At 35.2% G+C, this 11571-nt stretch overlaps 2 protein-coding genes and 1 long non-coding RNA gene across 7 annotated transcripts; 2 read left to right on the forward strand and 1 right to left on the reverse strand.

Moving 5' to 3' along the window:
- Positions 1-1726: 1726 nt before the first annotated feature.
- LOC113300082 (probable polygalacturonase At1g80170) lies at positions 1727-4415 on the forward strand. Its single transcript, XM_026549257.1, has 9 exons — positions 1727-2036; positions 2117-2245; positions 2351-2521; positions 2634-2654; positions 2758-2965; positions 3101-3182; positions 3329-3437; positions 3528-3644; positions 3830-4415. Exons 1-9 carry the CDS (start codon positions 1779-1781, stop codon positions 4115-4117), a joined length of 1383 nt encoding a protein of 460 aa, XP_026405042.1. The 5' UTR covers positions 1727-1778; the 3' UTR covers positions 4118-4415.
- LOC113300081 (protein FAR1-RELATED SEQUENCE 6-like) lies at positions 2660-7231 on the reverse strand. Of its 5 annotated transcripts, none has more exons than XM_026549254.1 (5): positions 7091-7231; positions 4918-6967; positions 4708-4804; positions 3519-4049; positions 2660-2948 (listed from the first exon to the last, which is right to left on the reverse strand). In XM_026549254.1, exon 2 carries the CDS (start codon positions 6963-6965, stop codon positions 5145-5147), a length of 1821 nt encoding a protein of 606 aa, XP_026405039.1. In that variant the 5' UTR covers positions 6966-6967; positions 7091-7231; the 3' UTR covers positions 2660-2948; positions 3519-4049; positions 4708-4804; positions 4918-5144. The 5 variants fall into 5 exon arrangements, with proteins under 5 accessions (XP_026405039.1, XP_026405038.1, XP_026405041.1 ...); XM_026549253.1 differs by having other exon boundaries at positions 3519-3909; positions 3992-4049; positions 4708-6967; XM_026549256.1 differs by lacking the exon at positions 3519-4049.
- Positions 7232-9207: 1976 nt separating this feature from the next.
- On the forward strand, positions 9208-11074 carry LOC113298914. The gene is made up of 3 exons (XR_003334474.1): positions 9208-9407; positions 10577-10686; positions 10960-11074. It is a non-coding gene; the product is annotated as an uncharacterized LOC113298914 (long non-coding RNA).
- The last annotated feature ends 497 nt before the right edge of the window (positions 11075-11571 follow it).

Raw genomic sequence — 11571 nt, forward strand, 5'->3', positions numbered from 1 at the left:
TCGAAGAAGTCTGTTGAATTAATCCGATTTGAGTATGTGGAAAGAAGAAGTCTATTGAATTATTTCGGTCCATGCTGTTAATGGTTTATCACTTGAGGCTCTCGAGTTCTTTAACTCTATGGGGAAGGAAGCCTCCAATACGCACATTTGTAGCATTCTTAAATTTATCAAGTGAAGCCTAAAATCTTCAATTTGGAACGCGAATTCATTGCTATGTCCTGCAAGATGGCTTTGACCAAGGAAGTGTTCATTTTCAATCTGCAGTGATCGACATGTATGGAAACTGTGGGAAGATCGAGAACTCTGTATCAGTGTTTTATGATAATGCAGAGATAACACCGGAATGCTGCAACTCGCTGATGACTTTGCTGTTGCATTGTGGGATCACAAATATGTGACCGAGTTGTTTGGTTTGATGGTGGATGAAGGAGTTGGACCCGATAATGTGACTTTCTTCACAAACTAAAAGCTTCATCTTTTTCGGCGATGTTTTACAGGCTGCAGTATGCGTCATTCCTTAAGTGATTAGATTTGGTTTCAAAACTGATCGGCAGTTTATTTGCAGAAACATTAACAGAACTTGAGCCAGATAATCCAGCAGCTTATTTGCAGACTTCAATATTCTATTCTGAAACTGAGGATCCAGAGAATTCAATGAGAATGAGGGACATTAGTGTCAACTTTAAATTGAAATAGGAGTTTGGTTATACAGTTCGACAGAAATCATGGATGAGATATTGTATTCTTAACAAGTTTAACACCTATTGAAAACAAAATCTTTGTCTTGTAAGTAGTTGGACGCAACTCGGACAAGAAAATTAGAGAATATGGTGCTGGTGAGTTCTGCACTCAGATCATGGGTAAACCAATACGCGATTGACTGAATACTATCTACAAGTGAGCCAAGGCCAACGGCAACGAGGTATGTATTTCTTGAGTATTACTTACTTGGGTAAAAAGTAATAGTCCTAGTTTTCTTAATATTGAATATGGATTCAAAGAAACAATGAATAAAGAGGGGCCGCAAATTCAAACTATAGAAAGATGGATGTTAGACTTGCCAACAAATGGCTTTTAAGGATATAATTCTTGCTTAAATTTGGTGATGAAAAAGAAAAAAAATGAAATATTTGTTTCTATCAAGTTCCAAGGATAGAAATGAATCCTCGAAAGTGAACTTAACCTAAACAAGCAAACATCATTAAACTGGGTCTATGTTAAACTTCTTAGCACAAAGTACAAACTAGCAAAAAGAAATGAGGACGTGATTGATATGTACAACCAGCATGCTCCAAAGGATGGAAATGACAAAAGGGCTTTGCACCAAAAGTTGTGGTCACCTTTAATAGTAGTAATAAACTATTCATAATGTTTACTATTTTTTAGTATTACACAATTGTAGAGTTCAACACAAGTCAATTATGCAATACCTGGTTTGGTGCTCATATATGTCAGGTGATGACCTAATACTGTAATGTAATTTCACTGTGAAGAAAAATAGTTGAGTCAAGTGGTAAGTTTTAAGTGCGCAAATGGAAGAGTAAAGCAAAAAACTACTCTAAAGATTTTTCCCTTGTACTTAAAGTCTAGTTATGTTGAAAATAAAAAAGAAAACACACTTTCACATCTCCTTCTTCAAAGCCAAGCCATCTATGAAAGCCCACTAAAAAATCATTCATTGTTTCACCATTAATCTTCCATATATAACATACAAACCCGTGTCTAGTTTTGAATTATAATAATCCATCACCAAAGAAACCATAAGCAACTTTAAAAACATGGAGAGAGTATTCTTAATCTTTTCCATTCTTATACTGTTCATTGGAGCTCATGTAGTAGTTGCAGAAGAGGTCAGACCTGACAATTCAGTCCTTTTCGAAGATGAGTTTATAGAAAACCTTGATATTGATCTTGAAGATGATATCGAAGGAGATTTTCTGGAGATGCCAGGATGGGAAAGCCGAGGTGGTGGTAAGGTTCTTGTGAATGTAGATAGTTTTGGTGCAGTTGGAGATGGAATCTCTGATGATACTCAGGTGAAAAAAAAAAATTGCTTCCACATCCCTATTAGTTTGTTGCTTCCTGTCTCGTTTGACCGAAACTTTTGTATGAGCAGGCCTTTGTTAGTGCATGGGAGAAAGTATGTTCTACACAAAAATCAGTTTTACTAGTGCCTGAACGAAAGATCTATCTTGTGAATGCTACCAGATTTAAGGGACCATGTGCTGATAAATTAATCGTTCGGGTAATAACATTTCTTAATCGTGTGCAGAAGTCTACTATTTACATAAAAATGATTTATATTGTAGACAAAAAAAAAAGCTTATTATAACATTTAATGATTGTGCAGATAGATGGAACAATTGTAGCACCAGATGAGCCAAATAACTGGGATAAACAGAACCCCAGGATCTGGCTTAATTTCTCCAAACTTAAGAGAATAAGTTTTCAAGGTAAGGGTGTTATTGATGGCTCAGGTCAAAAGTGGTGGGATTCATCTTGCAAACGAAACAAGACAAATGTGAGTTCAAATATTTTTTATCTTTTTTTCGCTCAGACGCATCCAGAAGTAAATATTATATAAACTCATTTGCATTGCTCTAATATACGATTTATTTTTTTATTTTTCACAGCCATGCAGAGAAGCACCATCGGTAAGAAACAGTTGGACATGTTTATTGGAGTTTTTTATAAAAAGAAAAAACACAGTACTATTTGCAATACTATAAGTAACATAATAAAAACGAATGGATGTAGGCACTGACAATCGACACTAGCTCGGCAGTGAATGTGAAGGGTCTTACCATACAGAACGGCCAACAAATGAATTTTGTCATCTCTCACTGTGACAACGTGCGTATAACCAATGTCAAAGTCTCTGCACCAGGAACCAGCCCAAACACCGACGGTATCCATATCACTAAATCGACCAATGTTGGGGTGCTGAACTGCAAAATCGGAACAGGTTAGTTGGTAGCATAGCTAAGTCCATGCTCACAGGATATTGTTCATAAAACTGAGGTTAACTAACATAATCTTATAATCAATAGCATTCACTTTTACATAGTTTTAAATATCATTTCTATGTTGTGCTTTTTAGGGGATGATTGTATCTCCATAGTTAATGGAAGTACAGGAATCAAGATGAAGAATATTTACTGTGGCCCCGGCCACGGAATCAGGTATCTACATATACTCCTCTTAAGCGAGAATTAAAGCAAACACATATCAAATTATATACATAAAAATCATTCCCATTGCACGAAGATACCCAAATGCTAAGAAAAGAGAAACATGAATTTGAAAGTTGTTTCTATTTCAATGCTAGCATAGGGAGCCTCGGAAAAGACAACAGCACAGGCGTAGTCTCAGGCGTGGTTGTGAACACAGCATTTCTTAAGGGAACAACAAATGGACTCAGGATCAAAACCTGGCAGGTAAGTGTTAAATCCTACCCAATTCCAAGTGCAGGGCACTCAGAAGGATATGCATGATTTAATGAGAAGTGTCGTGGTTACCTGGAACAGGGTGGGTCTGGGTTCGTTCGTGCAGTACGTTATGAGAACGTGAGGATGGAGGACGTTGCCAACCCTATCATCATTGACCAGTTCTACTGCGATTCGCCTAAGAGTTGCAAAAATCAGGTAAGGTATCTACTAAGTAAGATGTTGCATTCTGCGCATCTCTTTCTTGACCATATCAAACCCATAAACTAGCCTATCGAACACATAGCTCTCATTGATCATCATAATTGTTTACTCGCATTGCTATTGACTATACAAGTTCGAAGAAAAAAAATTAACTCTTGATCTTGATTTTGCAATGTTAGACGTCAGCTGTGGAAATTAGCCAAATCGTATACCGAAACATCTCAGGAACATCAAAGACGGCAAAGGCGATGAAATTTGCCTGCAGCGACACAGTCCCTTGTAAAAACATTGTCCTAAACAACGTAAACCTTGAAAGAGAAGATGGAACAGCAGAGACTTACTGTAATTCTGCGATGGGCTTCCACTATGGGATGGTCCGACCTTCCGCTGACTGCCTGGCTGATAAGATACTAGAAACTTCACTCATAAAGTCTTATGATAAAGATCCCATACACACTGAACTCTGATCTATCTCTCCTACAGGAACTTTAACGATATCCTTTTATCGATAGGTTCCTAAACAAGATAAGTATTGTAACCTTCTCTTTTTTTGACAAGTATTGTAACTGATATTTGGGTGGAAAAGGTCCAGTGGATAAGGTTCTCCCCAAGACAAGTTTTAAGTTAAAATACAGAGTTCATATAGTTATAAATAGATGTTATACTTCACGACATGTAGTGAAATAGAAGCAAATATAAGATTTGTATACCTAAGAACATTATAGTGTAATGAGATTACATGATATTTTTGCTACTCATTTTTTCCTTTTCCCTAGACATTTTTGGAGAAGTGTTTTGAGAAATGAAGTCTCACTTAAACTGCATGTTACCACCGTAATATACGAACTTCATATTAAGACTATACACAGCAGCAGTCAACAACTATGGATAACTAAAGTCCTGGTCATAACTAAGATTTTGTATTTCCCAAGCAATAAAGACTTAAAGAAATAGACGAATAATAGCCAACCAAAGATATGAAACATCTTCTGCGGGTAAAGTAAAAAAGATAAAACTATGGTGCTGTAAAAAATGAAAAGTAGTCGTCAAAACCTACCTTAATAGTAACTTCCACCATTTCCCACATGTGATAGTGAGGATTGAATTCAGAAGGAAAAGAAATTCAAGGGCCTCCACAGTAAACTGACGGCAAACTGCATATCATTTTGAAGATCTACTAACATGTCAGTCGATGCTTAAATCCTTCTTTGCCTCTTAGTTATATATATATATACCGCTGAAACTTAGCTCTTGATTAGTCTCGGACCTTACTTGGACCATCGAATGCCTTTCAAAAGCTTGTGCAGGACTTCCAATTGCTACTGTTCTTGTTATTGACACATGGCAGCACTGAAGATAATTTGTTGAACTTGCTCCTAAGATTCATTTCTGAGCTGGGTTACTTTCGCAACTTAATCTTTTTGTAGCCAGTGTTGTTTTCTGATTGTTTATCCACTCCAAAACATGTCTACAACTTTCTCTGTCCCCAGCTACTCAGTGTGCAAGCTTTGCAAATGCGAGACATAACTCATCATACTGCAGCTGTTCAGGAGTGGCAGACCAACTGTCATTAATTTTGACCCTTGTGTAATATCTCCTGACATCTTTCCTCCATCTGCTTAATATGTAACTGTCTGGAAGCAACATAATATCATTGCGGATTAATACATATATTGCATGTCTGCATAGTATCCCTCCAAATTGAAACATGAGACAACTGCAATTAACTTCACAGTCATTCCTCTGAAATGAGATCGTAGACATCATTCTCTTTTTAGCTTCTCCAATCACAATGTCCTCTCGTATGTGATACTCCGAGACCATGGAACCTTCTTGAATGGATTTTACATCACAATACATCTTTCCTGTCAACTCTTTCTGAAATTCTTTAAATTTTGAGATGGTGTAAACCCTTTGCACTTGCTTCTCCATTTCGTAAGTAGTTATACAAGGCACTGTTTTAGCAAATGACCTAAAATCTAGCTGACTCTTTTTTTCCACTTCACTCTTCAGTGCCTTATCATACTGTTCCACAAAAAATTTCTTCAAAGTTGTTTTTGAATTGACAAATCCATCAAAAAACAAATTTATACTATCATCACGCTTAGTGGCCGAAATCCCTGCCCAAAAGTTGGATTTTACAAAACATGGTACCCAACGATCCCTCCCATTGTATAATCCAGTCAACCATTCATCATGACGCAATCCATGCTTTTCAACCAGCTCATTCCAACTTTGTTCAAATTCTGTTGGGCTTTGTGTATCATATACCACTTCTTGCAAAGAAGAACTGATAGAACCATAAAGTTCGCCTAATTTTTCAGGCATCTTTTTCATTACACGATACAAACACCACCGATGCCTAATAGTAGGGAAAACGACCTCAACTGCAATTTTTATGGCTGTGTCTTGGTCCGTTATTATTCCTTTAGGAGCACAGTTGGACATACATTCCAGCCAGGTCCTAAATAACCACACGTAAGTCCCGGTATCATCAGATGAAACCAACCCGCATCCAAACAAAGTTAGGTTGCCATGATGATTAACCCCAACAAGGGATGTTAACTGAATATTATACTTGTTTGCCAAAAATGAGGTGTCAAGATAGACTACCTCACCAAATTCCTTGTAAGCTTCTCTACTCCTTCCATCTGCCCAAAACACATTCCTCAGCCGACCATCTTCATCCAAATCCATACTACAGAAAAAATCTTTGCTTCGTGTTTGCATCTTCATAAAAAACTCTTGCATCGCAAATGCATCTCCTTCCCCAAGTTGTAAACGAGTCATAGTCCCACTACATCTCCTACACTCTCTTTCCACATTCAAAACATTCTCATTTACACCTCTATCACTCCCCCCTTCTGGATTCATTTTATTATTTTTCCCAAACTGCCAATTACATCGAAAATACGCAGCTTGACTAGGACATAACCCATGATTATGTTCAAGATTAACAGTATTAATCCGCCATTTATTTTCTCCACATAAACTTGCCGTCAACTTCACCTTACATCCAACTTGAGACGTCGGTGGTTTCACTAAATTGTTTGATGAACTCTCTCCTTTTCCTGCTCGTCCACATGTAAACGTCACGTATCTAAGTATGCCATCTATACTCTTCTTTGTTGTTCGTTTCTTTACTGGAAATCCCATATGGTATCCATAGCTTCTAAAGAATTCATAAATCTCATCAACACTATTAAACATCGTTCCCACCTTTGGCTCAATAATTTCACTTTCCCTTTTCTCGTCAATTACAACTTCAGCATCACCAACTCCTGTTGTCTCCTTATTTGAGGTTTCCTCATCCATTTCTGTGCATAATTCAAAACATAAACGGAAAAATGAACAAGAAACCCTAGAAATTATGACTAACTAGAGCTGTACAAAAAATCCAATATCATAAAAATGTGTGTGAGAGAGAGAGAAATCTTTACCTGTATCAACTGATTTTCACCTGTGAGAGTCGATCTCAGCCGTGCCCTAGCAAGTGTTTGTTTTCTTTTCCCTTCCTTCGGTTTAAATGTCATTCTGTATGAACATTTTCATCCAGAGGACTGCCGATAAGTCCGGTTCCTCCCGAAAATCGGGTCTGGTTTTTAACGGTTCCAGATCCGGATCCTAATTCGCTAGCCTAAGTAAAAATGCGGACATTCATTGAGTCCTTAAAAAACCTGTCATGTTAACTTGTATATGCGTATACAAATTATCAGGGGTATTGTTGACTTTTATTTATCTAGGAAATAGAAATCAATCATTAAGATCGTATTAACTAAATTTTCTCGTTAACTGGGATTTATGTTCCACTAATACCCTTATGTTGTGCGATCAAAACAAGATAAGTCAATACAATGACAACAAACTCCCTAACTTGTTTTCCTCAAACTTCTGTTTATCTTCTTTTTTTTTATGTCTATTGCTTCTCCATCTTTGTTATAATGTATAATCCTTTTGATCTTTTTATTACTAACAATTCAGTTAGATCCATTAATATAAAACTTTTGTTGATGAGACAAAAATATACAAAGGAAGAAGATTTTTCTTTTTTAATCGGCCAAGGAACTAGATTTTTCTTCAAAAATCAAATTGGATAACCATCAAGATCCGTTTCCAATAGAGTCGATCATATCCAACACAAACAGAGATTTTAAATTTTTGTTGATGTTGTTAGTGTTGATACAGTTGTGGTAAAGCATCCCTCTTCATTAAATTTTCTTGTATCTTACGGAAGCTGAATTGGGATTCTATACAAGTAAAAGTTGTTGGGATTTTGTATTAAGCGGATTCATATTTGGTCAGTTGGATTAGGGATTAGATATTTCGATCTAACTAGGGTAGATCATGCTTCAAAACACAAGATCAATCGAACAATTTAATTATAAGAATTTTTGTTTACCATTTAGAAGACCTGGGCCCGCTATTATAAAATGATATTTTTTATACACTTTGGAGGGTAGTGACGTAAATCTCGAAATATTTATTGTAATATGTTTACATCAAACTAATAGCAACATTTCCAATGCAAATTTATAAAATTAATGCTTATTTATAATTGTTTACTATTCCCTAACATGTATACATGGAAACAAGTTAACAAGAACCTTAAAAAACAAGTAAATTTTCTTTTAAAAGTTGTTTGTCATCTTTGTTTTGGTTTAAATATTTTCTTACTGTTGTGGATGGACCTTTTACACCGATCAACAGCTTCTGTTTCTGAGAAAGTAGAAAAGATAAATCGTGGTTGAGAATGCACCCTTCTTTTAAGCTCTCGTCCAACGTCTGTCATATCCTTAGGCCTATTCCTATGGGTATGCCAAAAAAATGTTGTTTGGCATACCAGGTGGCATGGCAAATGAGTTTCCCCACTATGGTAGATATGCCAAACTTGATTAAAAACATAATTTAATTATGTTGGGTGGGACCCTAATGAATAAAAAATATATTTGTGTTTGTGTGGTGGGGTATTTATAAAAGTTTTAGTATTTTAATATAATCAGTGGGACCATTTAAATATAAAAGTATATTAGAATAATGAAAAAGTAGGAGAGAAAGAGAATTTATATATATATAAAATTACTCGGAGATAAAGAGAATATTGCTGGAGATAAAGAGAATATCGCATGCGATAAAATCTCTATCGCTCAGCAAAGCGATAGAATCTCTATCGCTCAATGGAAACTCTGTCGTGTATGCCTATATGTTATTCCTGACATATAGGCATATGAGTTTGGCAGTTTGGCATACCTATAGTGGGTGCATATATGGCAAAACTTGATGTTTGTCATATGCATAGGAATAGGCCTTAGCCCATAATCAGAATTCACTTTGCCTTCTTCTGCTCGGGTTGTTCATCCATAACGGAAGAAAATAAACACCACCATTATTTCACCAATCAATTCATTCTATTTAAACCTAACTAATTAATTGTTCATGCATTATGGAAAAAAAATATTACCCATCACAACGCCATTATCTTTGCTTGTCAATCCCTTCAATGTTCTACCATATAAACCTAAAAAGAAAAAAGAAAAAAAAACTATCCTGGGAAGGCTCTCAATGCGTATTGTATTTTGGAACTTTCCCAAGAGAAGTCTTCTTATTTTGATTTTTATGTTGATATTTTTATCGGTTTTATTTGGTGCTTTACCACAAAATATTCTCTGATTCTGATTTTTTTTATTTTTGCATATTTTTGTTGGTGCACGATATATTTGGAGACAAAGCAGCCTACTAAGTAATGTCGATTGAATTGCGGTATGATTTGAATTTTTTTGTGATAAAATAGGTTAAGATGTAATATGTGGGAATACATTGATGAACTTTTGATTTCAAATTGATTTTCAATTTCGTTGATATAACATTTCTCTCACTCACATGAACTATGAGAAATTGTATTAACTCAATGCAATAGCTGAAATACAGATGAGATTTCGACATAGAAGTGGATGCAATCGAAATGATTTCTTATTTTAGGTTTGATTAACTTCTGCAATCCAAACCTCTTTTGGCTTTGATTCACTTCTCTTACAAAGGCACTTCCGTTCTTTTTTTCTTTTTGTTTTTTTATGTAACTTGAACATTTCGAAGCTATGATTAAGTTTTCTTATTTCAATTTTGTAGACACAGTTAGGGATTCAATTTATTTATTTATTTTAATTAATTTTTACCTTGATTATGTTAGATAGAAATCTTGATGAGAAGTGGTATTGCCAGTAGATCCATCATTTAATTTTGTTGATTGCATAACCCTATAATGTGTTGTTTTGTGCTACTCAAATCTTGGGCTTCTATGCAATAATTATACGGTGTAATCTTGGTTTCTATCGTTGTCATTTTATGTCTGTAATTTCTTTATTGGTTCAATATATTAATGGAAAGTGTCTACTTTAATTTTGGAGGAATTTTCTTGCTCACCAGTTGATATGCTTTAGTTAGTTTACTGAGATAGGAGTTTATAGACTCGCCTTGAAAATTGCATAATAGATTGAAAAGTGTCGTTTGGTTAATAAACTAAATTTGAGTTTGTTCTTTCTCATCTTTTGAACCGCAAAGTTGTTTTGGTTTGTTAAGTTCACTAACTAAAACTACCTCTAATAAAAGTCGAAAGAGGGTGGAAAAGAGATTGTTATCATTGTTCCAAAGATTCTGATTTTGAGTTGATTTTGTGTTCAATCCAAATGTGACTTGCTTTCTTGGTATTGTGTTCTCATGATGAGAAATTTTAGTTTGTTCATAACAAAGGTTACCGTAATTAACTTAGTGATATTTGAAACAATTTGAGCTCTTCCTTCCATCGATCGTGCACTGAATTTATGGTTATTTTTGGTGTAAAATATAGCATATCTCATTCTTCAGGATATCCATGGCTTTTTTTTTTTTTTTTTTTTTTTTTTTTTTTTTTTTTTTTTTTTTTTTTTTTGCAGAATTTGTACACCATGCCTTACTCCGTCTATAAAGGCTACATGCTTAATTTCCGCTAGGTTCATTAACCCATTTTCATTTGGTTGGTCAACAAAAAATATGGAAGGTACAGGTACATTATTGCTTCTCTAAGACTTTGCTCATGTATGTAAAACAGTTCATTATGGCTTTTCTGAAACTTTGCTCATATATGCAAAACGGTTCAATTCTCAAGTACTATTAGGAAATTATACTAATTTATATAAATTACAATTGGAGTCTAAACTCCAACTGAGTTTTGAACTGAAGAGCCGTATTGCCCAAATCTAAACATGTTTAGCATCCAAACGTCTAAAATCAAAAATTTATAAATTCATGGTCAAAATATTCTTTGTTTGTCTTTTAGATCGAGGCACTTGATTTGGACAAGACAATGGGCTTGAAACTATAGAAGAAACTGCTATAGACTAAAGACTTGAGGATATAATGGGACTTCGTAATCATTATAATTTGAAGTCGACGGCATGCTTGATGGGAAGGCCTTCCATCTGAGTGGAGGTGATAAGGTAAATTTCCAAGGCGAGCCTAGAGAAATTGTTCAATGAAATTATCTCTATGATTGTCCAATGAATGAGTAGTTGGATCTCAAGCATCACGTGTTCCGTGTAATTTTGAATACCGTGTGGTTTGAATGGATGAAAATATAATACATAACCTAAGTCTTGTACTTGGATGTTTTTTTTTTTGCAGGATCTGCATTGCACACTGTATGTTGAGCTTTTGTGCTTCTGTGATGCAAGATATTTTGATTTTGCAAAATGGATGATGAAGTATAGTTGGTGGATGTATAATTATATGGATTTTTTTTAAGGTTTCTAAGTTCTGCTTCGACGTGATGAAACACGAGCATGCAATACATAGATAAGGATAACCCATCCAAGAAGATAAAAGTTTGGGTTGTTTTTTCCCCCCGAAAGCTATGTCTATTTTGGGCACATATTTGTCTGAAATGGTACCA

The sequence above is a fragment of the Papaver somniferum genome, chromosome 7, assembly GCF_003573695.1.
Source record: "Papaver somniferum cultivar HN1 chromosome 7, ASM357369v1, whole genome shotgun sequence".
Taxonomy (NCBI): domain Eukaryota; kingdom Viridiplantae; phylum Streptophyta; class Magnoliopsida; order Ranunculales; family Papaveraceae; genus Papaver; species Papaver somniferum.

What these genes read in the sequence shown, in the direction of transcription:
- LOC113300081 (XM_026549256.1), bottom strand. Translation starts at nt 6,965, where the DNA reads ATGGATGAGGAAACCTCAAATAAGGAGACAACAGGAGTTGGTGATGCT.
- LOC113300082 (XM_026549257.1), top strand. Translation starts at nt 1,779, where the DNA reads ATGGAGAGAGTATTCTTAATCTTTTCCATTCTTATACTGTTCATTGGA. An exon ending in CATGCAGAGAAGCACCATCG is followed by an intron (nt 2,655 to 2,757) that starts GTAAGAAACAGT and finishes GAATGGATGTAG; the next exon opens with GCACTGACAATCGACACTAG. An exon ending in GGCCCCGGCCACGGAATCAG is followed by an intron (nt 3,183 to 3,328) that starts GTATCTACATAT and finishes TTTCAATGCTAG; the next exon opens with CATAGGGAGCCTCGGAAAAG.